At 36.5% G+C, this 26,581-nt stretch overlaps 1 protein-coding gene across 2 annotated transcripts in view; it reads left to right on the top strand.

The window, feature by feature from the left end:
* The window catches only part of EFHC2 (EF-hand domain containing 2), a 276,255-nt gene that overhangs the window by 213,017 nt on the left and 36,657 nt on the right, over positions 1 to 26,581 (top strand). For both annotated transcript variants that reach the window (XM_069065742.1, XM_069065741.1), the window contains 2 exons: positions 10,544 to 10,741; positions 12,415 to 12,507. In XM_069065742.1, coding sequence (XP_068921843.1) covers positions 10,544 to 10,741; positions 12,415 to 12,507 — 291 coding nt within the window. The remainder of the gene's footprint in view (positions 1 to 10,543; positions 10,742 to 12,414; positions 12,508 to 26,581) is intronic.

The raw sequence follows: 26,581 nt of genomic DNA, 5'->3' as shown, positions 1-26,581 counted from the left end.
AAAAATGTTTTCTAATTTATTAATGACAGGAAAAGTAAGAGCACTAATGATATCATGTAAGTATAATTCAAACTAAATATCTTAAAATTTATAGATGATGACATAACATTAATGGAATAATGAATCACAGATATTTACTAATTTAAAATTTATGTTCACCAATTCAACAGTTAAACTTAACAAAATTAACAGTGATAAAGGAAGTATACAGAAATGTAATAGTAGCAAAGTATTTCAACATTCTATTATCTACTATAATGGAGCAAATCAAATAAAAAGAACAATGAAGAAAACACAAATCTGAACTGCTTAATAATTGGGAATAACATAATATGGAAAGAAACAAGCTATAAAAAACAGGAAATATATTTTCTTCTCAAGTACAAAAGAAACCTCATCAAAATAAATCATATTTGAGTCTATAGAGAAATGTCTTAAATTGTAAAAAGACAGAAAGTATACATTCTATATTTTCAGACTAAAATACAATAAAATTAGAAAGAAATAATTTAGGGGAAAGATATTAAGTTATACGAAAGCTAAAGACAATCTGTTTTACAATAATTATTTTAAAAAAGAATTAAGAAAAATGTTAACATAACTACTATGGCTGCTGCTATGGCAGCTGCTGTTACTACTATATATCAAACTCTATGACCAAACAATAGCTCTTAGAGGCAAAACTATCATTTTAACTACATATTTAGAAGAGTAAAAAGTAAAATAAATGGATTAAGCCTCCATCTAAAAATACCAGAAATAAAAAGCAGAAATAGTCCTAAAGGAAATTTTATAAAAAGATAACAAAGTTATGAATAGAAATAAACAGAATAGAAAATGAAACAGCAATTAAATTGATAAGATCAAGTACTATTTTTTTTCAAAAAGACCAATAAAATCTAGAAGCCTTAATAAACTACTAAAAGAAAGAAAAAAAATACAAATCAACAAAACTTCAAATTAAAAAGGAGAAATCTCAATAAATACAAAATAATTGAAGACTATTTTGGGGCTTATAAAGAAGTTATATGCTAATAAATTATAAAACTTAAAATTGATGGTTATTTACAAATAAATTGCCAAATGAGACACAACAGGAAATAAATGATTTATGGAAGCCAGTTTTGGAGGAAAAAATAAGATAAGTCATCATTGCTATTACTCTTTAAAAAAATATCGTTACCAAATGGATTCAAAAGGTAATTCTTTTAACCTTAAAAGAACAAATAAGTCCTGTATTATATAGGTCATCATGAACATGAAAATATGAAATGCTGCCCTTTTATACTTTATGAGGTAAATTTGAGGTTGATTTTCAAACTTGGCAAAGAGAGAACATTTAAAAACTATAGATTAGTTTCTTTTATGTAAATAGATTTAGAAATATAAAATAAAATTTTATTTAATAGAATGCAGTTATACATTAAAATTCATTTTTTTCATTATAATCAACTGACATACTAGCAACACTAGTCTAGCTTAATATCAGAAAAACTTTCAATATAATACAAGATAGGAACAAAAACCTCTGTAAAAATGTGGTTATAATAGTAAATAATGTAAACTGCCAAGCTACATTTTGTTGGCCTAACCTTCAAAATCTCTACACCACATGAGGTATCATAACAGAGGCTCCATGAAGAATGATTTTTCTAGTGTAATTTTAAAAAGGGCAAAAAAAAATAAATCTGTTCTTTATTTTCAATAAAATGATTTAGATGTTAAGTTTCATGCTGTCTTGGCATTAACTTTAAATGTATATTCTAACACATGGTGTTTTAAAAAATTCCATTTATCTTTCTCATCAAACAAAACTAGCAAACATTTCAAAGATTTCATATGTGTGTAATTATGTCTGCAGAACAAAGAGCACTTTTTATTAGGATTTTGATTCCATGTCTCCAGAGTTTAGACAAGTTTCAGTTTCAGCTCACATTTAAATGAAAAGTAGTAGAACCTAACCAATAACAAATTGATTTTAATTTAGTTACAATTCTCAGCTACTGTGGGAAAGATGCATAATCATAACAATAAATTTTACAGCTAGATCTCTGTGCAGTAAAGAATCCTCCAAAATGATCGTACATATTCAAAACTACATTATTTGAAGTTATGGTTATATTAAATATGGTAATTGGTTAAAACCCAATGTAAATATACAGTGAGAATTTGAATAATGGAACCACTTCAGGGCATTCTTTATTTGAACTAATCGGGACCTAGCTTTGTGTGTGCGTGTGTGTGTGTGTGTATACATATATATGTATATGTATGTGTATGTATATGTATATGTATATATACACACATCTATCTATCTATCTATCTATCCTTCTATCTATCTATCTATCTATCTATCTATCTATCTATCTATCTAAAATTCTTATAGTGACATCACCTGTCTAAAAGGTATTAGGTTTGTTTTGGTTAGCTAGAGAGGAGAACTGGAACCACAGAGAGGAAGACTTATTGATACAAATAAGAAGAGCTCTCTAGAAATGGAATGCACTATCATAAAAGGTAGTGAGTTCTCCTTCAGTAGAAATCTTCAAGGAAAGGCTAGAAGACCACTTTGTCATAGAGGAGATCCTTATATAGGTAGGGTTGTACTAGAAGATTTCTAGGGGTCCTTTGGCTACTGAGATTTTATACAACAAAAGACAGTATAATAAAAATATAATAAAAAACAAAGATATAATAAATAAAACAATGTAATATATAAATAAATACAAACATATAAATAATATAGTATACAAATAAAATATAAAAAGAAAGATTAGCACAATATTTATTAAAATATGATAGATTAAAAATTCAACATTTAAAAATTATGATTTGCTATTTAAAAAGAATTTAAAGGGGCAGCTAGGTGGCGCAGTGAATAGAGCCCTGACCCTGGAGTCAGGAGGACCTGAGTTCAAATGTGGCCTCAGACACTTGACACTTAACTAGCTATGTGACCTTGGGCAATTCACTTCACCCTATTTGCCCTGCCTTTCTCCCTCAAAGAAAAAAAAAGTAAAGGTAAAATAGAGGTTCGAAGGGTACATGGTCAAAAGATATGAATGGAGAATTTACAGATTGTTAATAACCACTTGAAAAATGCCAGTAAATACTCAGTAACCATCTAAGTAATAAAAATTAAAGGAACTTTGAGATACCACCTAACAAAGTTGAATTGGTAAAAAAAAAAATTTAAAAACAATGAAATCAGCATGGGGTGATTTAATAATGGGGTAGATTCATACAAATCCACATTACTTAGGAGCTGGAAAGAACTTCACAGGTCATCTGAACACTTTTCTAACACCACTGGCAATTGGAGATACAACCTTTTATTTAAGACCTTGAGTAAGGAGGAACTCATTATTTCCTGAAACAGTTTATTCTACTTTGTAAGTTTTTTCTTTACATCAAACCTAAATTTATTTTTTGCTGCAACTTTCAAAGCAAATCAACATAAAGGAATGCTCATAGGAATCCTGGGAAGATAGCTGAGTGAGAGGTGACCTCTCCAAATACATGAGAAATAAACTTCTCCCTCATTTGTACAAAGGGTGGGAAAATGACCACAAGGTAATTCTTAAATTAAAAAAAAAAACCAGAAAACCAACTCACTGTTCTGGTGCTACCATGCTTCATGCCTCTTGTCTCTCAGCCTGTCACCATGCTGGCCCAGGTGGCCCCTGCATTTCTTCTGGTGATTGCACTTTTAGACAAAGTCCTTTTTGGAGTTACTCTATTAACAATATTCAAGGACTCTGCTGTCAGGAAATGTTGAAGCTCATCAGTCAGACCAGCTGCAAGACTACAGAAAGGAAATGGGGTGAGGAAAGAAAGGGAGTGGCAATGGATGAATCTGGAACCCAGGAGGGAAAATATTTTGGAGGATGAAGGGGCCCAGAAAAGAAGTTCTCATTGCTAACTATTTAATACTGTACAGGAAGAAATAAATTAACACAAAGAATGAGAGAAAGGGGGCATAAAGACCTAAATGCAGAGGCAACTCCCAATTGCTCCTTCTCATTGCCCTCTGGGACTTTGCTCAGTTTCTTCATGAATTTTCTCCTGGGATAAGTCTACAGATTGAAATGGCCAATCACAATGAGTGAAAGACAGAAGAGTAGAAATGGGAAAGAAAAAGAATAGGCTCAAAAGCTCCTACCACGGAAGGTACCCTTCCTTTCTCCCACTTCTCACTGGCCCCAACCTTCTCAGAACATACCAGTGGGGCTGACTGACTACTCAAATAGCTTGGATAAATTGGGAGTCAGTAACCTTACTTTTCCCCATATCTTTCACCTTTGTCCCTGGTATTGTCACTTGGCCTTTTAAAATTAATGTGGGGTGGTTGAAAATTAATGTGGGATGGCCACTGGGTCATCCTTCCTACTGCTGGCTCCCAGGCCTTGCCATCTGTCCTGTAGTTAAATTTTATTCTACATGTTGTCTCTCCCAATTACAATGTGGACACCTTGAGAGCAAGAATTGTCTCATTTTTTTCTGCTTATATATCCAAATATTTGGCACGATAATTGGTACACTTTAAGTGTCTAATGACTGCTTTTTCATTCATTTGTTAATACAATGGCCTCTCAGAGACTACTGTTGGCAGTGTCCCTATCGCCACCCTCAAAGCTTGAGGCTGTATAGCTGATTTAACCCCAGTCATATGAGAGAATACAGAAGAAATAACAAATCCTTGGGGAGGGCACAAAAGACCTGGCCCATGTAATAGAAGGGATTTGACTGTAAGAAGTATGATTATAGGAAAGACAATTGACAAAGCAATAGGTTTACTGACAAAAAGAGATGAACGCTGACTGATTGAGGAGGAGAAATGAACAAGCAATCTAAAAGCTAGTTCAATGAATGATGAAGGAAATTGAATCCAGATCTCTTGATGTGAAAGCATAAAAAATTCTGCAGTCCCCTGAAATGACAGTGTTGCACACTCCAAGAATCTCCAGACATATTCAGAACAATAAAAGCAACAAAAAGCACAAATATTAAAGGAATAAGGACAAAAATTAAAGTATAAAGGAAGGAAACTAACAAGAGAGAAGAGAATTTAGAACAAACCACAGAGACATGCTCAAAAAAGTTGCTTCTTTCAGAAAGAGAATGAGAATTGCAATGCAATAATAGAGGCTGAAGGAAAATTCATTGAACACAATCAAAAGACAATAAAATTGGAAGAATGCCTGAGAGTTCTGTGAAATTGTATGGATCATAGATCTCGAAGTGAAAGCACCCTCAAAAACTGTATTCTAGCTCCTTTATTTTGCAAAGGAAGAAACTGTACTCTATGGAAATTAAGTGTCTTATCAAAGGCCATATAAGCAGTAATATCAGAGACAGAATCTGAACTGAAGTCATCTAGACTCCAGAGCCAGTGAGCTTTTCTCTGAAACACTGGGAACTCAAAGACTGGAGGCAAGATAATAATCTAAGGAAGATGAGCCTTTCATAAAAATGGTGAAGTGCTATATGCCAGAACCCAGGAAATTAGACAAGAAAATTACCCAGAGACATTGGAATCAGGCAGCAAACTACAGACCAAGGGAATGCACAGAAAACCTGTAGAAAGAAACCTGGAGCTTAATTCCCCCTCAAAAATTATAGTCAGTATTACATCAAACACCAAATTTTGTAGGCAGCAGGGGAAAAAATCTTTCCAATTCCAAGGACAATCAGAGTAATAGAGGACTCTTTATTTCTTGTTTACAAGAAATTGAAGGAAAAATTGCAGTAGGACATTCAAAAAAACAAACACTGGTTTGCAACTAAAACCACATATGCTGCAACACTGAGCCTATGCATAAGAAGTGGACATTCCAAAATAATTTACATTATGACTTCAAGACAACAACTCAGAGGTGAGGAAGGATATTCAACTCACGAACTGACCAAATAGAAGAAAGTTATACACTTTCAGAAAGTTATGAAAACCTAATGAATGAAATGTTTGTTTTCATGTGACTAGAACAACGCAAAGCCATGAATGTGGGATGATGGAGTTTTTTGTTTTGGGTTTTATTTTTTGCTTTTCTTTTTAAAACGAGCTTGCATTGTCTGAAGTACATTAAGAAGGAAAAGAACATCAGTTGGCTAAAAAATCTAAGGAGCAAAAGATATAAGGGGAAGAATTAGGAGAAAGTCAATTAACATTTTGTGAATGAAAAAAATATTATCTTTTCATTAGCAAATATAGTGAAATATAGTGTCCAGATTTTTTCTTTTTCTTTTTTTAAATAATGGTTTTTAGGGAGTCTGATGATTCTTAGACTATCTCTCTTTGATCTGCTTATCAGGTCAGTTGTTGGGTTGGGTTTTTTTTTTTCTCCATACTAGATACCTCTATTTTTTCCCTGAAATTTCTTGGTTTTTTTTTTCATGGAGTTTCTGTTTGTTTTATCCTAATTTATAGGGGATTCTTTATTTGAGTAAGATTTATAGCTTCATGTTTTAAGCTATTTATTCTCCTTTGATTTTTTTCCTCCCAAACTTTAAGTTAGTTTTAAAAATTTCTTGCTTCATCTATTTACTTATCCATTCATTCATTTACTTGTTTGTTTATTTATAGTTAATGATGTCGACAAGAAAATCTGTTTGTTTTTTAAATCTTTCCTTGAAGTTGTTATGGAGTTGTACTGGACCAGGTGTTCTGCTTCCTTTCTGACTAGTCTCAGTTGTTAAATTGGAGCTTTGTGTAAGGACCAGGGTCTGCTCCGTGCTGCACTTTGCATGTAACCCAAAGGAGTTTTCTGAAGTTTGGTGGTTCATAGATTTGTAGGACAAGATGATATCTTTCTTTTTTTTTTTTTTTTAAAGCAATAGGGGTTAAGTAACTTGCTCAAGGTTACACGGACAGTTATCTGGGTGTGGGTGCTGAGTGTCTGAGCCTGGGATTCGATCTCCAGGTCATCTTGACACTGGCGCCGGTGCTCTTACTCGCTGAGCCACCTGGCCGCCCCACGATGACATCTTTCTAAACCTTTTTCAGCAAACTTCATCCAGCTTCTTTGAGGAAAAAGTTGATCCTCAGATTGAATTTTTCTAGATAACTTAACACAATTTTTTTTTCAAAATTAAAGCAGTATAGATGAAACTGTTTTTCTCACCTTTATTATGTCTCCCTTTGTTAGTTATGAAGCATAGAGTATAATTTGTTTTTTTGAAGACTTAAATTTATATTTATGGACATGAATTATTACACATCCAACAGTATCTTCAGGAGGCAGCTAGCATGGATAGAGAGAGCACTGGCCTCAAGTCAGGAAGACCTGAGTTCAAATCCAACATCAGACACTTACTAGTTGTGTGACCCTTGGCAAGTTACTTAACCTCTGTTCATCTTAATCTACTGGAGAAGAAAATGACTAACCACTCCAGTATCTTAAAAACATGATGTACAGTATTGGCATGCTTTAGGCCATGGAGTCACAAAGAGTTGGACATGATTAAACAGAACAACAACAAGCACTATCTTTAGATATTGTTGAGAGGTGTACAACCTACTTTACAATGAATGACCCCAGGATGCTGGGCTTTTATGATCTGGGAGATCTTGTTTTTTTTAAGTCTTCTGTCTTGATGTCCTTATTTTGGGTTTATATATACATATATATATATATATATATATATATATATATTATAAGGGGTTCTTTTGTTTAGCATTCTCATATCATTATTCTCTCTCTCCTAATCTATTGCTTTTGACATTGTTGGCTTAAAAAAAAGATTCATGCTTTTGTCAATCTTATTATATACTTTGACAGAATTTTGTGTAAAACCAAATTTAATAGTGAGAGCCAGTTCTTTGGAACAGATATTTTGGAGAACCTGCAGGCTCTTTCTCTTATCTTCTGATTGAAGGCTCTTGTCTCCCAGCAATTCACAAGAAATAATATTCAAGAAGAGAGTCATCAATAAAACTCATGGTGTAAGATATTATATAAGGATGCAAAAAATATTTCAAATAATTGAGGTGAAATAGAGACTTTAATTGTAAAATCATTACAGAGTAGCATTGATTATTCATAGGGTATAATCCTGTGAGGACATCTAAGAACTCAAGGGGGAAAATACGGAGAGAATTTGGATGAGATTCAATTGAAGGAGAAATAGAAACAGTATTGGCATAACGATGTACTTTAGACTACTTGGACGGAAAGAGGGATTAGATAAGAAATTAAGCATGAAAGCATGAAATTTTGATTACTGGGAAAACCAACTATCCAGACATTTTCTGGAAACATCTTTATGTGAAGTAGAATAGCTGATGATTCTGTGAATTTCTTTAACATTAACTTCAGTCTTCAAACGGTTAAGTAAGTTACTAAAGGAACTATTCTGGACCTAGTTCTGACAAAGTAGGAAGAACTAATTGAACTAACAATGAATGGTTCCCTCCTTCCAGTCAAGTGACTCTTTAATCATAGAATTCTTCTTTAAAAAAAAGGAGCAGAAAGCAGGCATAGACTGAAGTGCTCTCTAGATTTGGAGGGGAAGGTAGAATTCATAGGAAAGGATAGATAGGGTCGCATGATCAGAAATCTCCATGAGAAGCTTGAATGAGAACTAAGAGAGGCAACTGCTTAAAGATGCCAATGTGACTATACTATGACAAAATTTTATTTAAAAAAGACATGTATTGAAAATGAAACTAAAGACAAGTTTTAGAGGATACATGAAAAATATTAATATGATTTTCTAATAATAGCATCACGACCATTAAAAGCCCAGTGAACAGCATCAGAGGATGAATATCCAGAATGAGAAAAAGGACTTTTTCATTAATGTTGGGAACAAGAGGAGTATCAAATCTACCATCCGAAATTCTTCCATTTGCCCTAGCTTGTTGGGTTCCCTAAAATAAGCTGGTAGCCTCAGTGGTCTAGGGATAACCCTGAGGGGTTAAAGGTGGTTTTCTAAAAGTATAGATCATGAACATACTTTTCCCCAGTGATTATCAGTTAATGGTTAATATACTTTAGCCACCCAGATTTAATTAGCTTTTAGAAGTGAGTATTTACTAAGGTAATATAGTAAAAAGAATCAGTAAGAAGCATCCTCCAAAACTGAAGACATACTATCCCATAAGTAAAATAGAATCCAAAGTAAAGTTTAAGCTTAGAGGAATGTGTAGTAAAGGGGGTGACACATATCCTTTTTAAATGGAAATTGTTTTCTCTTTGAGGGGAGTCCTTGTGATGTTCCCTGTAGGCATGATGAACCTTTCTGCTGGGCTTCTTGGAAATCCTTGAAGCTGCTTTCTTTAGAATGTCTTTGGTATTCACTTCTTGATGCAGACACTTCCATTAGCCACTGACCTTCTGCAGACCCTGCTAGGACAACCATGCAATGTCCAAAATCTTCCAGCATTTTGCTGGTCATGGGAAGAGGGAGACAAAGAATATTCTCCTCTCCTCTAAGGGATTTCCCCCTCAGTAGCTTGCCTATAACTTCTCCTACCACTGAGATGACCTTCCACTCAAATGCTGAATTCCTTACTAGTTCACAGGGTGTAATTGAGTAAAATAAACCAATGTAGATGCAATTCCTGTGTAGCATTATTTCATTTCAAGGAATGGCTTTTACTTTTTCCAAATCAATCAAGTTCTTTTTGCAATTTGTTTAATGCCTTTGACTCCATTGAAATATTATCTCCTTGATTAATGAAGTTGGGGCCATATTATATAATAGGCACTATAGGTACTATATCTGTGAGCTACAAAAACTAAAAGACATAAAAAAAAGTTGACCTAAAAAAATCCTGATAAAAAGCTCATTTAAAAGACTCTTCTGTATGAATTAGAGTTATTTAAAAATGTCTTGGGACAGATGCAGTGTGATGACTTACATGACTTATAGAGTGTACCCTTGGTTAGATACTCAGTTGTGCTGAATGCTGAGGTCTTAGAAGTCTGCCTTTTAGATAACTGGGGCATTACTCTACATAAAATAAAGGAATCAACATACGTAGATTTTGTATTTTAGAAGTGATTTCTTATTCCCCCAAATGTATGGAGAGATTGAAAGAAAATAATCACCACTTTTCCATTTAATTGTGCAAGTCACAAAATCTATTACTTCTCTGATGTATGAATGCCATCATGGTGGCAGCAAAAACGTTTTCCAAGCGCTGTTCAGTTTCAGTCATGTCCAACTCTTCATGATCCCTTTTGGGGTTTTCTTGGTAAAAAAAAAATCCCCAAAATGGAGTGGTTTGCTATGTCCTTCTCCAGCTCATTTTACAAATGAGGAACTGAGGCAAACAGGGTTAAGTGACTTGCCCAGGGTCATACACCTAGTGAGTGTCTGAGGCCAAATTTGAAATCAGAAAGATGAATCTTCCTGATTTCAGGTATCTGGTGGGCCACCAAACTGACAGCAAAAAACATTTTCAAAGTAAAATACTCCAAATCTGATGCTTTGTTTTCTCTAAGAAATGAAGTCAAACATTGGATGAAAAGCAAATAGTAGGTAAAAGTTTTTTTTTAATATATTTTTTTCCTGAATGTATCTGCATTTTTCTTTACAGAGATGTAATAATGAATGTAACAGGTGAAAAACTCTCAGAGCATGAAATCATGACAGTTGGCCGTTACTATAGCGCGAGAGAAGACTCGGATGATGATCTGACTTTCCTTCTTGCCCTTACTCAAGAACAGTTGAAGAAATACACCTTTGAGATTTTTGACAAAATGATTGCCATGTGCATATACAAGGATCAGGCTAAGTAAGTCTTTGGATAATTTATCCATATTAATTAATTAATTGAATTTATTAAATTTTCCATATTAATAATTTATCCATATTTTTTTTAAAAGCAATTGGGGCTAAGTAACTTGCTCAAGGTTACACGGCCAGGTGTTTCTGGGTGGGTGCTAAGTGTCTGAGCCCAGATTCAATCCCAGGTCATCCCGACTCTGGGGCTGGTGCTCTTACTCTCTGTGCTACCTGTCCACCCCTTTTATTTATTTTTTAAAGAAATTGGGGTTAAGTAACTTGCTCAAGGTTACATGGCCAGTTATTTTTGGGTTTGATGCTAAGTATCTGAGCCTGGATTTGATCCCAGGTTATCCCGACTCTGGGGCCAGTGCTCTTACTCACTGCACCACCTGGCCACCAAATTTATCCATATTTTAAGCTTCTCTAAACCTGAATGAGAAAGGGATTCATAAGATTTTTTTATGTTTCACAAGAAATCCTTAGCCAAAGACTGCAAAAGGTAACTTAAACCAATCACAAGGAGAGTTTATTAAAAATAGAGTTTATTCTTTCATCAGATTCATGATTTTGTGTTTGCTTATGAAGTGCTTTGACTTCAAGGGAAACTTGCTCTTCCCCTTGAATTTTCTCATTACCTATTGCCAACACTCTTGATTGAATTACTTGATGAACTAAAATTTCAAGATTAAGCAGCATGGCATTTACTACTTTTTAATATTATTTTATGCTAATTCATGAGCAACTATTTTGACATCCATTGTAGAAAGAACACTTTGCTGTTAAATTTTGTATAATTTTTCTTTGAAATTATAGAGAGCAAATTAAGAATTTATGTTTCTGAATTTGAATTTAATAAAATTTCAGTATAATTCAACTATTAAGAAATGTTATATTCAAGGCATCCAGGAAATGTTTAAAACCTTTGAGGTAAACAATATAAATCCAACTTTTTCCTTACAGAATTTTTTATCTCCCTGTATAGCTCAAGAAAGAGAATTTTTTTTATTATCTTGTATCTCAGCTTATTAGTTAAAAATTAAATTCTCTATTCCTCATTGGCTTAACTTTTGCCATTTGCCAGCAAAAAACCATAGAGTGTTCTATGGCTCTCTCTACTACTGGTCATTTTAATAGAAATTGATCAGTTTTTTGCATTGGCTAAGTTCTGAAGAAATCTGGTAAGCATTAAAGGCCCAATTGTAGCTTCCAGGTTTAATGGGATCAGGTCCAAAGAAAACACTAGGAAAAAACCTTTGGGTCATGTCATAATAGATTCTTAGATCTTTAATTAATTAGATCAGGTCATATCATACTTAATTCTTAGGTCCTTATCAGATTTTTAGACAGTTTCACACATCTACCTGATAGTAGGTAAGAGGACAGGTTACAAAGAGCAGTCCTTGTCTCTTCAACTTTAGTGGTCCATCCAATAAAAAAAGAATTCCAAACATAGAAGAAAAAAAAAACACCACAAGTTTAGAATTCAGCTATTTTTTAGTGGAAAAATTTGATGAAATGCAATATCATTGTTTTTTATTTTATTAAGTCCTAATTCCAATTTTTACAAGACTTCTTCAAAAAGCTTATTTTAGGACATATGAATATTTTATCATTTATATTATTTAGTTATTACAAAAAGAAAACAAAGATACATTTCCATTTTATTTGTATTCATTGCAGAACAGGATTATTGCCCAGTTCAGCTATCAGGACTCTCTGCAAGTCTTTTAGGATGCCTGTGCCAGATGATCTTCTAAGAGCATTGCTGTCCAAGTAAGTGATACATCAAATCATCCATATTTTATGTACATTTCAAAGCATATTTTTAGTTGTATAAATTTTTTATAACATTAATCAATATATCTTAAGATATATGTGACTCTGTGCTATTATACTTTGATAACATTTTGACTTCACCAGGATGGCACACATCCATCTAAGTTTTCAATATAAAAGTTGGACCCACTAACTAATGGGACAGAAGGGGACCTCTTTTAAGGTTTTTGTGGGAATCTAATCCATAGGAGACCAAGACAGAGTAAGCAGCGGGATAAAGAGGGAACTAGGAACACTAAGCCCAAGACTGCAAGGAATTGCTTAAACCAATCTCAAGACAAATTGAACAAAGCACAGGGTATAGAGAGACATATAGCAAGCAGAACAGTATAGACAAATGTTAAAAACTAAAGAAGTTGAATAGGATAGTAAGATCATATGTGATCATAGCTCTAGAACTAGAAGGAGCCTCAGGACCATTGAGGACATTCTTTCTCCTCTCATTTCCCCTTCCCCACCGTGTCCCAGGTAAGCATTTGCTTTTGCGAAAAGACAAGGTATAGTCCAGTGCCCAAAGCCCCAGTGTCTCTTCTGCTATCCTATTCTTCCCTCCAAAAGCTTTTATTATTAAAATTCAGAATTGCAATACAATTTTAGTGTTCAGAAATTAGGTAAAAGATCACAAAAGTAATGCAAGATGTTTACTTTGACTACTATATGTATGTGTGTGTATACACATACACACAGGACACACACACATATACTTGACACCCACATCTAAAATGACTTTGTATAATTTAATATTCATACAAAGAAAAATAAAATCACTTCTTGATTGAAAGTGGCTCTGATACACAAAAGCCAATATTGTAACTAATGATAGTGGATTTCTAAGGAGCAGCTAGGTGGTGCAGTGGATAGAGCAGCAGGCTCTGAAGTCAGGAGGATCTGAGTTCAAATATGACCTCAGATACTTACTAGCTCTGTGACCCTGGGCAAGTCACCTAACCCTGATTGTTCTCCTCCCCCGTCCCCCAAAAAGATAGTAGATTTCTTTTCTTCTGCCATAGCTAAAACATTTTTGCATTTAATTCTCAACAGATACTAAGATTCCCATGCTAATTGGAATTTGTACTGGAATTTAAAAAATATTATTTAACGAAACATGCCTAAAAACCTCTTCCCTCTGTTTTCAAGCACTACAAATCTAATTCCTCTTAGACATGACACCTCTTTAAATACTCAAAAACAGAAATCATTCTCTCTCTCCCAAGTATTCTCTTCTTCAGGCTAAACATCCCCAAGTATCTTCATCCCATTAATATCTTTAGGGATACCAAGTATTTCTTAAATTGTTATGCTTAAGAAAAATGCTTTATAAGCTTTAAGGGGCTTATATAAATGTGAATTAGATTAATAAGACATCATCTTCTCAACATGATTTTCTTTCTTCCTTTGCCTTTAAGGCAGTGAGAATTTTTTGGAACTTGGGGCAAGTCATTAGAAGTTAGACAATGTCTGTTTCAGTCCTGCGTGGCTAGCTCCACAATGGCTAAGTGATGTGCTTGTAGACATCTTTTGTTCATATGGATCAATCATCTAATTTCCTAGTCAGGGGAAAATACAGACTAACTGGATTTGAAAGGTGCTTCTTAAAAAAGACAGAAAGAAAGAAAATGAGAATGGCCAACAATGTCAAAAGCATCCAAGAGGTCAATGGATAAAAGCTGAGAAAAGGCTACTGTATTGGATATAATTATTAGGTATCATTGACATCTTTGGAGAGTGTAGTTTCATTAGTGTTGAAGCCAGAAGGCATATGACAATGGATTAAAGAAGGGAAGGTAGTGAAGAGAAGTAAAGGAACTAGGTTGTTGGCATTTTATTTTATTGTTTGGACATTCTAAAGTTGGCAAGCATTAGAAAACTTGAGTAATTCCACATTCAAAGAAGAACAAAAACAAAGTACACGAAAACAAAAATCTCCACCACGTACAGTTTGGCTCTTTTTGTCTTTAAAGTTTACAATAAATTCAACATTACTTCAAAAGAAAGAAGGGAGGAAGAAAGGAAGGGAGAGAGGGAGGAAGGGAGGGAGGAAGGAAGAAAGGAAGGAAGGAAGAAGGAAAGAAGGAAAGAAAGAGAAAGAAAGAAAGAAAGAAAGAAAGAAAGAAAGAAAGAAAGAAAGAAAGAAAGAAAGAAAGAAAGAAAGAAAGAAAGAAAAAGGAAGGAAAGAAAGAAAGAAAGAAAAAGGAAGGAAAAGAAAGAAAGAAGTTTCTTTCCCATTGCCTTGCTATGACCTGGGTCACATGCTTGATGGATTCCATCTTTTGAGCAAATACCTTTGAAAGACTTTCTCAACTCCTAATGGAACAATCAGCCCATGACTTGAATTTATATAGTTAATTCTTACTGTCCCCAAAGGCTTCATAGCACATTACAAATTTTTTGGCCAAAGTTGGCTTTCTAGGACACTCCTATGGAGCCTTTACATGCCTTGAATCCCTTTTGAACTATGTGGTTTCTGGTAAAAGTCACAAGTGTGGAGTTAGATGAGAGTTTATTCAGGACAAGCGATACCCTGGAGAAATATCACCCTGCTGCAGAAGGGCAGAAATCTCCCAAGATAAAGCAGGGCAGCTCAGCAGCTGTACCGGCAATGCTGCAGGAACAGGAAGTAAAACACAAAATCATTAAAAATGCTCTAGAAGAGGTAGCAACTTTCCCCACTTGGTTACCACTTGCACATTTTTCTTGACCTTGTCCTTAGACATTTAAATTCTCCTACAGTTTGGTTTCTAAGTTCTCTCTCAATTGAGTCAGACTCATCTCTTAGACTGTTAATACAGCCCAAGATGGCATAAGGCAATCTAGGTTTCCCTGCCTGGTTACCTCTCACCTGCCTACATTGTTTTCAATGGTATAAGGTCACTTCCCTTGCTAGACGAATTCATTTCTCTAATGCACTCAACTTTCAAACATACTTAAATGATCTCTTTGGTGGTAGTAGTTCTGCATCACTTACAAGAATGCCACTTATATTGACATAGTGCCAACACTCCAAGGTAATTCATAAATGTTTGAACAATCATCAAACTAGATGATAATGTGCATCCTTTCTTCTTTTTTTTTTCAATCTTGATTGCCAAGACTCAACTTTTTCGACTGATGCTTTTAGAAGGTACCACTTCCTCTTCCTACCCCCTTTTTCTTGACATTCCTTATTCATGACAAAATTCCAGGAGGAATTTTAGGTCCTACACCTATGTTTATTATCCTTCATATACTCATTAAAAAAAAAAGACCTGCCTCCTCTCTCCCCGTCCCCCTCCAATGGTTCAAAAAAGTTTTTTTGCTATTCATGAATACAGCAGTGGGTCTCTAAGGAGTAGATAACTCAGGATTTCATGATAAGAAGGTTTTTTGGTTTTTTTTTTTGCTTTTTGGAGGGGGGGGGAAGCAGGGCAATTGGGGTTAAGTGACTTGCCCAAGGTCACACAACTAGTATGTGTTAAGTGTCTGAGGCTAGATTTGAACTCAGGTCCTCTTAACTCCAGGGCCAGTGCTCTATTCACTGCACCACCTATCAGCCCCAGTGATAGGAAGTCTTGAGGATAAACAATTGGTTCATTTGCTCTTTCCTGAAGTGAGCAGTAAAGGACATTTAATTTAACGTATATTTCAGTAATAAAGCTAATCAAAGCACTTGATTGTTTAAAATATGGGACCAAATAGAAGTTACCTTAGTTTTCAAAGAGAAGTTTTCGAAAATACAAAAGTGTATACCATATATTATGAGAAACCAAATGTTACTGATGAGGGCGAAGCATGCACCACCACTCAAAAATAAAAATTTAATTTTTTTTTAAAAGCAGCAACCAGAAACTCTCCTTGAATTCCTTGTCTTCAGTTCAACAGTAAATACTTATTAAATCCCTACTACGTGCCAAGCACCGTATTAAGCTTTGGGAAACAGATGATCCACTGAAAAGATATTTTCTTTAGCATTTGGTTACTCATCCTTTAGATACCACTGTTCCCCTAGCAACTTCCTCCCAGCCTGTGTTTTTTCTAACCACGTGGGGGTCTATCAGCCGAGCTTGCCCTGTAAAAGTAGGTGACTCCTCTAGAACAAAGCATTTCATAATGGAAACTTTAATATGGTTTTAAACAGGAGATTTAACACGGTTACATCAAGCTAACTCAAGCCTTGCCACCTGCCCCCTCTCAAAGCTCTTTCTTGCTTCTCTTCCCTCTTGGGAAATATCTCACAGCAGCACTACACAAGGTGTATTGGGAGCTGTTACTATGGAAATGAGCAGTCATCACCACAGAGGGAGCTATGATTCCCCTCCAGTGCCTTTGGTTCCCAAAACTCTTGCATCGCCCCTGAATACCATTATCACAAATGTAAGGTGACCAATATTTTATTATTTTCTTTCCATAAAAACAAAACCTCACCTTATATTTGAACCAATACAATATTTTATTGTCTCTGTGTTCCTTATTTGGCAATTGTGGTCTACTTTGCCATTGGAATTTGTGTGGAAAGTTGTTAAGATTTAGAACTGGAATGCTCTGTAGCTCCTTGCTTTGGGGTATTTTGAGAACAGAGCCTTTTATGTAACCAAATTTAACTTGGCAATTTTGATAATGCATCTTGGCAGTCCTTAGTTTCTGTGCTTAGCTATTCATGCTTTATGGGGAGAGGGGTTGGAATAGATGACTTTCCAATTCTGTCATTCTATGATTCAATGGCCATGGTTCGCAGTCTCCACTCTTCTTTTGTAGTTAAGCTTGATGCATTTTGCTGGATGGTTCGGTGTGTACCCCAGTTTATTAGTAAATACTCCAAAAGAGGCCAAAAACACATTTAGCAAAATAAATCTAAGTTTATGTGTATGCTATCATCATCCTTTGGATCATGTATCCTGAGACATTTCTTTAATTAAAGAAACCAGATTGGTTGAAGGGTTCTTTTTTTGTAGTCAAATTATCAAATACCTCTGTTACATGCCAACCAGAACACAACTCTGCCCAGCAACCCCAAACCCAATCATCCACCCCCCAAAAGTAAACAGAAGCTTTTTTTGTTTCTTCTAGGATATAACCCCCTTTAGAGTAGGGACCATCTCATTTTCATCTTTATATCTGTAGGACCTTGTAGGAATTCAATAACTTCTTGAAATATTATGGTACCCTTCCTTCACAAATTGGGTCCCCAGGATAGCTACCTCAGACTCTAGGCACTCTATGGGTCCATATCCACTTATAATGGTAGCTCACAAGTCCTTATTGTTATGTTGACTTTTTCTCTCTTTAGCCAGAGGATACAAGTAGTTCAAAGCATTTAATGAAATGAACTGCTAAGTGGAGCAATGGATAGATTGTAGGGCCTGAAGTCAGGAAGACCTGAGTTCAAATCCAGCCTCAGATACATACTAGTTGTTTGACCCGAGACAAGTCACTTAACCCTGTTTGCCTCAGTTTCCTTCTCTGTAAAATGAGCTGGAGGAGGAAATGGCAAGCCCCCTTTTCCAAGAAAGAAGAGTTGGAGATGTCTCAAATGACTGAAAAACAATTTAATGAAATAGCATAGAAAGATTTACAATAGAACATTCTCCCTATAAACCTAGTGTACAATCTCTCACAAGTATACATCCCATCAGAAGGAGAGTGAGCATGAACAGGGAGGGGTCATGCATCAGGCACAGCTACACTGCCAGCTGGCTTCTTCCTGGGCTCTTCATCTCTATTGACTGCAGGCTTGGTTGGTCTCTGCTGGTGCATTGTTTTGTTGGTCTTGGCATCCTTTCTGAGGATTATTCCCTATTACTGTCTTCAGGGCTCATTTCTTTAGGGCCAGACAAGCCATCTCAGCTTCTGTCTGCTGCAGTCTAGCACCACTCACTGATAAGGCTCAATAGTTCTTTAATCATAGCCACCAAGCCTCCCCTCCACCTAAAAAAAAAAGTGAACACAGAGTCTGCCCCCGGGCCAGAATTAGGTCTTTCCTTTTTGACCCCTTGGTCCCAGTGGAGATGAAAGGTTATGTTACAGATAGCTATTTAACTTAGGGTTCCATTACTTTTTACCAAGATGCTTTCAGGTTTAGGTGCAAAAAGCACGAGTCGGAACAAAAGGTAGATTAAGGAGCGTTCAGTGTTCTCCAGCTCCCAGGACCCAAATTCTTCTCTTTATTATGTGTGTCTATTAGTAGCAAAGCCTGATTGCTTTAATGTTATATTTTGATCTGCAAAAACCTCAGTGTTCCTATAAAAGAATTTGAAATGATACCCTATGACAAGAATATTGATAGTTTTTATAGTTAGTAAGTCATTTATCATTTTTGGTAGGTGGACCATGAATTACTTCAATGTCACATTAAAGTGACTTCTTTTGAAAGCTTCTACCAAGCTCAGCAGTAAAGTAAAAACATTTTGGGATAATTATTATCTGGAGAAGAACAAGAGAAATTTCCTCCCTCTCTCTTCCTATAATGTGCCAAAATTAATAATAGAATTGAAGGTAAAGGGATTTAGATTTTATTAAGATCCTTTGGGCTATACAAAGTGTGGCATAATAAGGGACTGATAACTGATTTTTTTAAAAAACAAATATACCAAGATTTATGTAGGCTTATATAATTTATATATGATAATTTCATAAATAATAATGATAGTTGACATTTATTTTTATAGCACTTTTCAGTTTACAAAGTGCTTCATACAGATAATCTTGTTTGATCTTCATAACAACCGAATGAGTTGGGCACTATATATATTATCATACCCATTTGATGGATTAGAATACTGAGGCTCAGAGAGCTTACATAACTTCCCTAGGGTCACATGAAGGGATGTTGGGGTGTTGAAAAACAAGTTTTTCTTGATGCCAAGCCTAGCATTCTTTCCACTGTACCACATTCTACCTAAGTGTAGTCATGGAAACTACACTCATTTTAATGATGTTCAGAGCAGTTTTGGGGCTGTTTTGAATTGTCTCCAGAATCTGTATTTTGTTCTTTGGAATATACTCACTAGCAACAAATCTATAGTCCTTGAAGGTGGATTTGAATTTTCGAAATAGTAAAAAAATTCACCCTAGCTGAACGCAGTGAAGGAGGAAAATAGAATCAATTTAATATGATTTGTGGGTTTTGTTTGTGTACGTAACAAGACTAGTTTTCCCCATAAGACAATTAAAATGGCTACACCAGCCATAGCCATATCATAAGTTCCTGAAAGCAGATCGAGCCATCCAGTTTCCCTGTGATTCAGTGAATAATTGACATATGTTTTACTGGTGTCAACAGAGTATCAGGAGAGCTAGAGAGTGGCCTCTGGAGTGCTGGGTGGATCCCCTGGGCAGGATTTGTAGGAGGACATGGGCAGGAATTGGTTAAATAGAATGAACAGGGATGGATGGACTGTGATCTTCATGATCATTATAGTATATGTGTATACACGTATATACACAAACACAAATATACATATATGTACATGTATATTACATACATGAGTAGTATTCATGTAGCAATTTAAAGTTTGTGATGCCTTTTAAAAACATTAACTCATTTTATCTTCACAACAACCTGGGAGGTAGGTGCTATTATTACCCTCCTTTTACAGATGAGGACACTGAGGCAGACCATGCCTTGCCCAAGGTCACATAGCTAGTAAGTATCCGAGACAGTATTTGAACTCAGGTCTTTCTGTTTCAGGTCTAGAGATCTATCTGCTGCACCACCTCTCTGCCACAGAGACGAAATTACAGATCCATTAAAGTATATTAAATGAATAAAGTGGTGCTCATTGTGGAGAAGCACAAAGGTAGAGTAGGGCTGCCATGTCAGTAGTTCCTGACCCATTTGCTAAGACGTAAACCTCATGTAAATGTGATTGGGTGATGCCTCCTCATTCTGCTGCCTCCAGAAAAAGGACTGAAAATCTGTAGACTGGGTCAGTTTCTCACCAGGGTATAAATTCCCCTTATCCTGAATCCTTGTTGTCACTTGATAAGGATAATGCTCTGGCACTGATTCTGTCCTCTTGACAAGATATGAATTTGCCTCCAGTATACTTATTGCACCATTGGCTTCATTGATGGTGATTGTTGTTGATTACTGATTGCTGGCTTATTCTCACCCTTTGGATGTACCCTTGAAAAGGGGGTTAAATATGAATTTCAGAGGCAGGAAGACTGGGGGGCAGGAGAGAAAGAGGAAAGAAGCTCTACATAGATTTGAACTCTGCTTTCTAAAGGGAAGTTTGCATGTCTGCACAACCTCTACAAGATGCTGACATCAAGAACAGAACCACAATGTAGAAGCACAAAGATGAACTTTATCTTCCATTGGTATTGTGAGTTAGGTGGACTGTGCTGCTCTGGGAGAGAAGGCAAACTCTGTCTCTACTCCTATTGATCCTAAATGTTTTCTTTTGGAGGGCTCCACTTTGAGTATGGTATCAGTCTGAAGGATCGGATACGTCCCCAGTGAAATGGTAGTCATCAAAGTGGAGAGCTGCTAGACTCTCCTCTTTGAGGGAAGGCCATCCAGACTAGTACTGGAGCTCTGGGAGGGCTGTTATCTACCCTGATGCAGATACTTAAGAGGGGGAAGAAGAATTGGGCCACTTGCTAGTAACCATTTGTATTTTTTTTGTCAGGTTAAAACCTCTGTATCAATGTTTTGTTGTTCTAAATACTTGTATGGGAGCTAAGGCCCCTCTCCTGTTTTTGCATGTGTGGAGAGTCAGACATGAACCAAATTGCTATCAAGAGAAATCCTGATAAGGGCAAAATGAGTGAAATTCTGATGCTCTTAAAAGAACCTCCTGAGTTCATGTACAAGGCAAAGAGAAAATTATTGAGAAGCCTTCAAGATTAATTCCAGTCTGTATAAACCCAGTTTTTTATTTCCAGGTAGAAGGTTACATAACATTGGCCTGCACTGCTATATTTCTAATGGTTGAAATATCTTTGTTCTGAGAGTAAGAAAATGAAATGTTTTGCTTTTTGCCCGAGTTTGGTCCTCACCAGATGGTAGATTTTATAAGATGAATACCTTGTAAAAATGGGCAGAATATCCTTATTCTGTCATTAACTTTCAGTTGTGACCTTCTGTGTGGCTCTTTTTAGCTCCTTCCCTATTAGAATCCTAACCTCAGAATTTCCAGGCTAGTGCTTTGCTTCCTGGGCCTGAGACCCTGTAGTGAAATTAATTTGACTTTACCTTGCAACAAACTGTGGCAAGTTGAATTTTCCATAAAAAAAATAATTGACAACTTCAGTGGAAAGGGAAGCATGTGTACTAGTTCCATTTGTTAAGTGTTAGGTTATTTTTCTAAATTAAAGCATGGTACAGAATTTTAAATGAGATTTAATTCAATGTACACAGACATTTACTCTCAAGCTTCCTCCTACAAAGAAATACTGTTATTAACAAAGCTAGTTAATGCTTTCCTTAATATTATATCCCCCAACTTTCCAGCTATAGAGACTGGAACTACACATGGCCACTTATTGGTTATTTATCAGTTTGCCTGGTCTTTGCCAGGGCTTATCTTTGGATCTCCTTTTAACAACTTACGCATGCTATGTATGATCTGCTCCCTGACTACACACATCACCTGTATTTTCTGTATTTCCACATTTTTGGTTCTCTTGCATATGATAGCCCTTCCCCTAGGATCTAATTCAGCAAGGCTTTGAGCATTAACTGACTTCTTCATCCTCATTAGGAAATCTTACCATTTTCTCTTGTGGTCACACCCAGGGAATTCTCTGTCTTAGCCACTTTCACCTTCCTTACATTCTCTGTTTCACCTCTCTTCCAGCACTGCCCCCTTTCTTCCTTCTATCTAACCCTTCAACCATCGATGATTTAAGAACTGAGTTACATTATAGTATCATACAAAACGGTGTGACAGAGGTCCTCCTGGTGTAACCATGATTACCCTAGCCCCTAAATTTCACTCCTCCCTGAGTGTTTTCACTCTACCCACCTCATACCCAAAGGGCATGTGGAGGTATCTAGTATCTCCCATTGGCTCCAACCTCAACCATTTGTGTCCCCCTGATTATAGGGTCTCCTGAACCCCAGTTCCATTCATCCATTTAGTAGATTTGCTTCTACAAAGAAATATTTACTCTAAAGGAATAATAAGAATAAATATACAAACATTTCTACCCAACACACAAGGTATAATCCTCTCCTACATCATCTCAGTCTCTGCAGAGGGGAGGAGGATTAGATTTTTAACTTAACTCAGTTTCTATATAATATAGCTTGGTTTCACCAAGTTACAGGTCCAAAGCAAGTAAACCTACCTTTGGGTCTGAGTATCAAACTCTCTGGCAGCAACATCCAGCCTGGACTCTTGCCTCTAAGGACACCATGGGTCAAGTTCCTAGATTCAGAGACTCTTCTGCCTACATCAAAACTGAGAAGAACAAACACAACAGACCCCAAGCCCTCACTTGATCCTTAAGACCACAGGACCTAGAAGGGGTGGAGGACATACCCACCCAGCTCAGATCATGGCATCCATTCTGTGAGTAAGAAAAAAGAGAAAGCTTGTCCCCATGTGGTGGTATTAAAGATACAGTCTGTTCTAACTATTCAACTGGTGGAAGGTGGCTGCCCCCACCCAAGTGGTTGGGGAACACAAAATGTCTTCTCCCAGAAGCAGACTCCTTGAGAGTCCCACACGTGTGCCTCTAGCTTATAGATCTCGTCATGTATAAATCCACATTCCACAGGAAGAACTTGTTAGACTTAGTGTAATGAAGAATAAGTCACCAGAGCTTACTAAAAATGTTTGTCAGAGCAAGCTATGCCAGAGGGTTGAATTTATGGGTAGAATTGTAGAAACCACCTCTTTGCCATGTAGTACAAAGTATCTTTTGATCTCTTAGGGGTAAGGAAGCATTTGCCATGGCAGCAAGAGTATTTCTGAGGGAACCACCTTTCCTGTCTTTATTAAGTTTTATCAATGCTTCAAAACAATTTACCTGGCTGATCTCTTGTTAGTGGGACCATAATATTAGTTGGAAGAGAGCATAAGAATACATGTGTTTATCCTCAGCCTTTAAAACACTTGATGAGAAATACTGATAATGGCAAAGACCAGGCATACTGATAAATAGCCAGTAAGTGGTCCTGTGTAGTTCCCATTCCTGAGGTGGCGAGGAGGTAAAAGAATTCATTCGTGTTAATTGAGCTAGGAACAAGGGCTGTGGACCTTCCATTGTGAGAAGCAGATTAGAGAAGCCTCACTGATGCCTTTTGTACCCCAGTCCTATGGAGAATGGAGGACTACTTTCATGATAGATCTGAAGAGGTACTAACTAGTGTAAGACAGGTAACTTAGGTCTAAGCAATATCACTTCTATGATGCAGAAGCAGTGATGAAAAGTAGGAAACAAGGCAGAATACCATTAGGTGGCAGCTAAAAAGCCTAAAAAACAAGGGCAGAGCAGCAACAAAAAGTGAAAATTTAGCAGATCATAATGACTTCAAGATTAGTATGGGGGCAGAATGGTGATCTTCCCGACTTTACTGGTAGTGAAAATGGGCTGGAGCCCAGAGCATTGGAGGCCAGGACTGTGCCAAGGAGTAATGAGAGGCAGAACCACTACAGTTTTCTAAGGCAGTCAGTCAGTTAACATTTATTAAGCATTCAACATGTTAGGCACCGTGCTAGCTGCTGAGGAAAAGCAAAACCATCTCTGCTCTTATGTATCTTACAGTGTAATGAGGGAGACAACATGCAAACAACTATGTGCAAACAAGATATGTAAAAAATAAATTGCAAATAATCAGTAGAGAGAAGGCACTGCTATTAAGACGGATCAGGAAAAGCTTCCTGTAGAAGATGGGATTTTAGCTGAGATTTGACGGATGCTGAAGAAGCCAGGAGGCACAGAAGGGGAAAGAGAGAATTTCAGGCTTGGGGGACGGCCAACAAAAATACCCAGGGTCTAGACATGGAGTGCCTAGTGTGAAGAACAGCAAAGAGGCCAGTGTCACTGGATTGCAGTGGGGGTGGGAGTGGGAGTGGTCAAGGGAATAAGGTATAAGAGGACTAGAAAGAGGCAAGTTATGTAGGGCTTTGAATACTAAAGAGAGGGTTTTTCTATTTGATCTTGAAGGTGATAGGGAAGCCACCAGAATTTATTGAATGGGGAGGGGCAGCTTGTGTGGCATATAGTCAGATGTGTACTTTGGGAATGCTAATTTTACAGATGAGTGAGTTATTGGCTGAAGTACGGAGGGAATTGAGGCTGGGAACTCAACCAGCAGGTTATTTCAGCAGTCCAGGCATGAAATGATGAGGGACTGTACCAGGGTAGTGTCAGAGGAGAGAGAAAAGGACACCTGTGAGAGAGATGTCACAAAAGTATAATCAACAAGCTTTGGCAACATATCAGATATGAGGGTGAAGGGTCAAATATGACACCTAGATTGTGAGCCTAGTTTTCTAAGAGAATGGTGATACCTTCAATAGTAATAGGGGAGTTAGGATAAGGGGAGAATATGGGGGGAAGGGGAATAATAGTCTGGTTTTGGACAAATAGAGGTTCAGATTTTCTGAGTCATCCAGTCTGAGATGTCCAATAGCAGTTGGAAATGTGGGACTGAAGGCAAAGAGGTTAGGGCTAGATAAGTAGATTTGAGAATTGTCAGCATAGTGATAACTGACTCTATGGGAGCTGATGAGATAGGGAGAAAAAAAGGGAGCCCAGAGAGCTCTGGGAAAGAGAGTGTGACATGGATGAAGATAAAGGGGCTTGAGAAGGAGCAGTCAGATAAGGTTATGAGTGCCTGAGAGCCAGGAAGGGAGTAGTGTCATGGAAACCTAGAGTGGAGAGGGTGTGAAGGAGAAAAGGCTGTCTCACAGTGTTAGTGACTATGGAGAATTCTAGAACAATGAAGAGTGGAAAGAGACCATTAGATTATGTCATTAAGAAAACATTGATAACTTTGGAGAAAGCTATTTTGATTGAATGAGAAATTTTTTAGCTAAGATGCTCTGTTTCAGTCACATTCAACTCTTCATGATTCCATTTGGAGTTTTCTCAGCAAAGACACTGCAGTGGTTCACCATTTCCTTCTCCAGCTCATTTTACAGATGAGGAAACTGAGGCAAACAGGGTTAAGTGACTTGCCCAGGGTCACACAGCTAGTAAGAATCTGAGGCCAGTTTTGTACTCAGGATAATGAGTCTTCCTGATTCCAAGTCCAATGCATTATCAACGTTATCACTAATCTGCCCCTAACCAAGATACAAGGCAGACATAATTCAGATGAAAATTTTTCCTTTTGTTAGAACCTGAGTTTTCCAAAGATGAGTTTCCTTTCTTATGAGTACCTGAGTCTTTGGGTTATTGTACTCATTTGTGTACAGGAGACTGATTTGATTGAATGATTGCATTGATCATCCTCCTCCCCCAACCGAATTACTAGTTAAATATTTTTTTTTTTTGCTTAATTGTTTCTGAATGGTCTGTTAGTAGAGGATGGTAGAACATATTTAGGATCAACTTAGTTGACCATGACCCACAGTACCCAGCTAATGATGCCACAGCAGAATTGAATGAGATACTCTTTATACCTGCATTCACAGTGGAGATGATATTTAGCTTTCTTCTCTATCAAATGCAATCTCTACCAACAGATCAGATAGAGAACCATAAATAGAATACTAAAGCATTTATTTGGGATAGAATAGCAAAATAAATAACAGAAGGGAGTCAAGTAATGGAATCCTCTTCAACTTCCTTCCTTTGTCCCCCTCCTTCCCACATACAAAGGGTATAATGTCATTGTATAATGTTGGATTTCACCTCTGACAATAGGTACAATACGAAATCCTTCTAACTCTTTCTTTTGAAAGAACGCTGTCATATCAATACACACACATTCACACATTTATATTTGTATATGAATATATATGTCTGTATGTATGTGTGTGTGTGTATATATATATATATATATATATATATATTTGATGGCCTTTCTCAGGGTTATTAGCCATTGTTAGTTGTATCCTACATACTTCCAGGG

This window comes from Petaurus breviceps, unplaced genomic scaffold (genome assembly GCF_028583685.1).
Source record: "Petaurus breviceps papuanus isolate PSGF00001 unplaced genomic scaffold, PetGlider_PUasm1.0 90700, whole genome shotgun sequence".
NCBI lineage: Eukaryota > Metazoa > Chordata > Mammalia > Diprotodontia > Petauridae > Petaurus > Petaurus breviceps.
The sequence above is the reverse complement of the archived record's forward strand: the minus strand, read 5'-3'. Positions and strand labels throughout refer to the sequence as shown.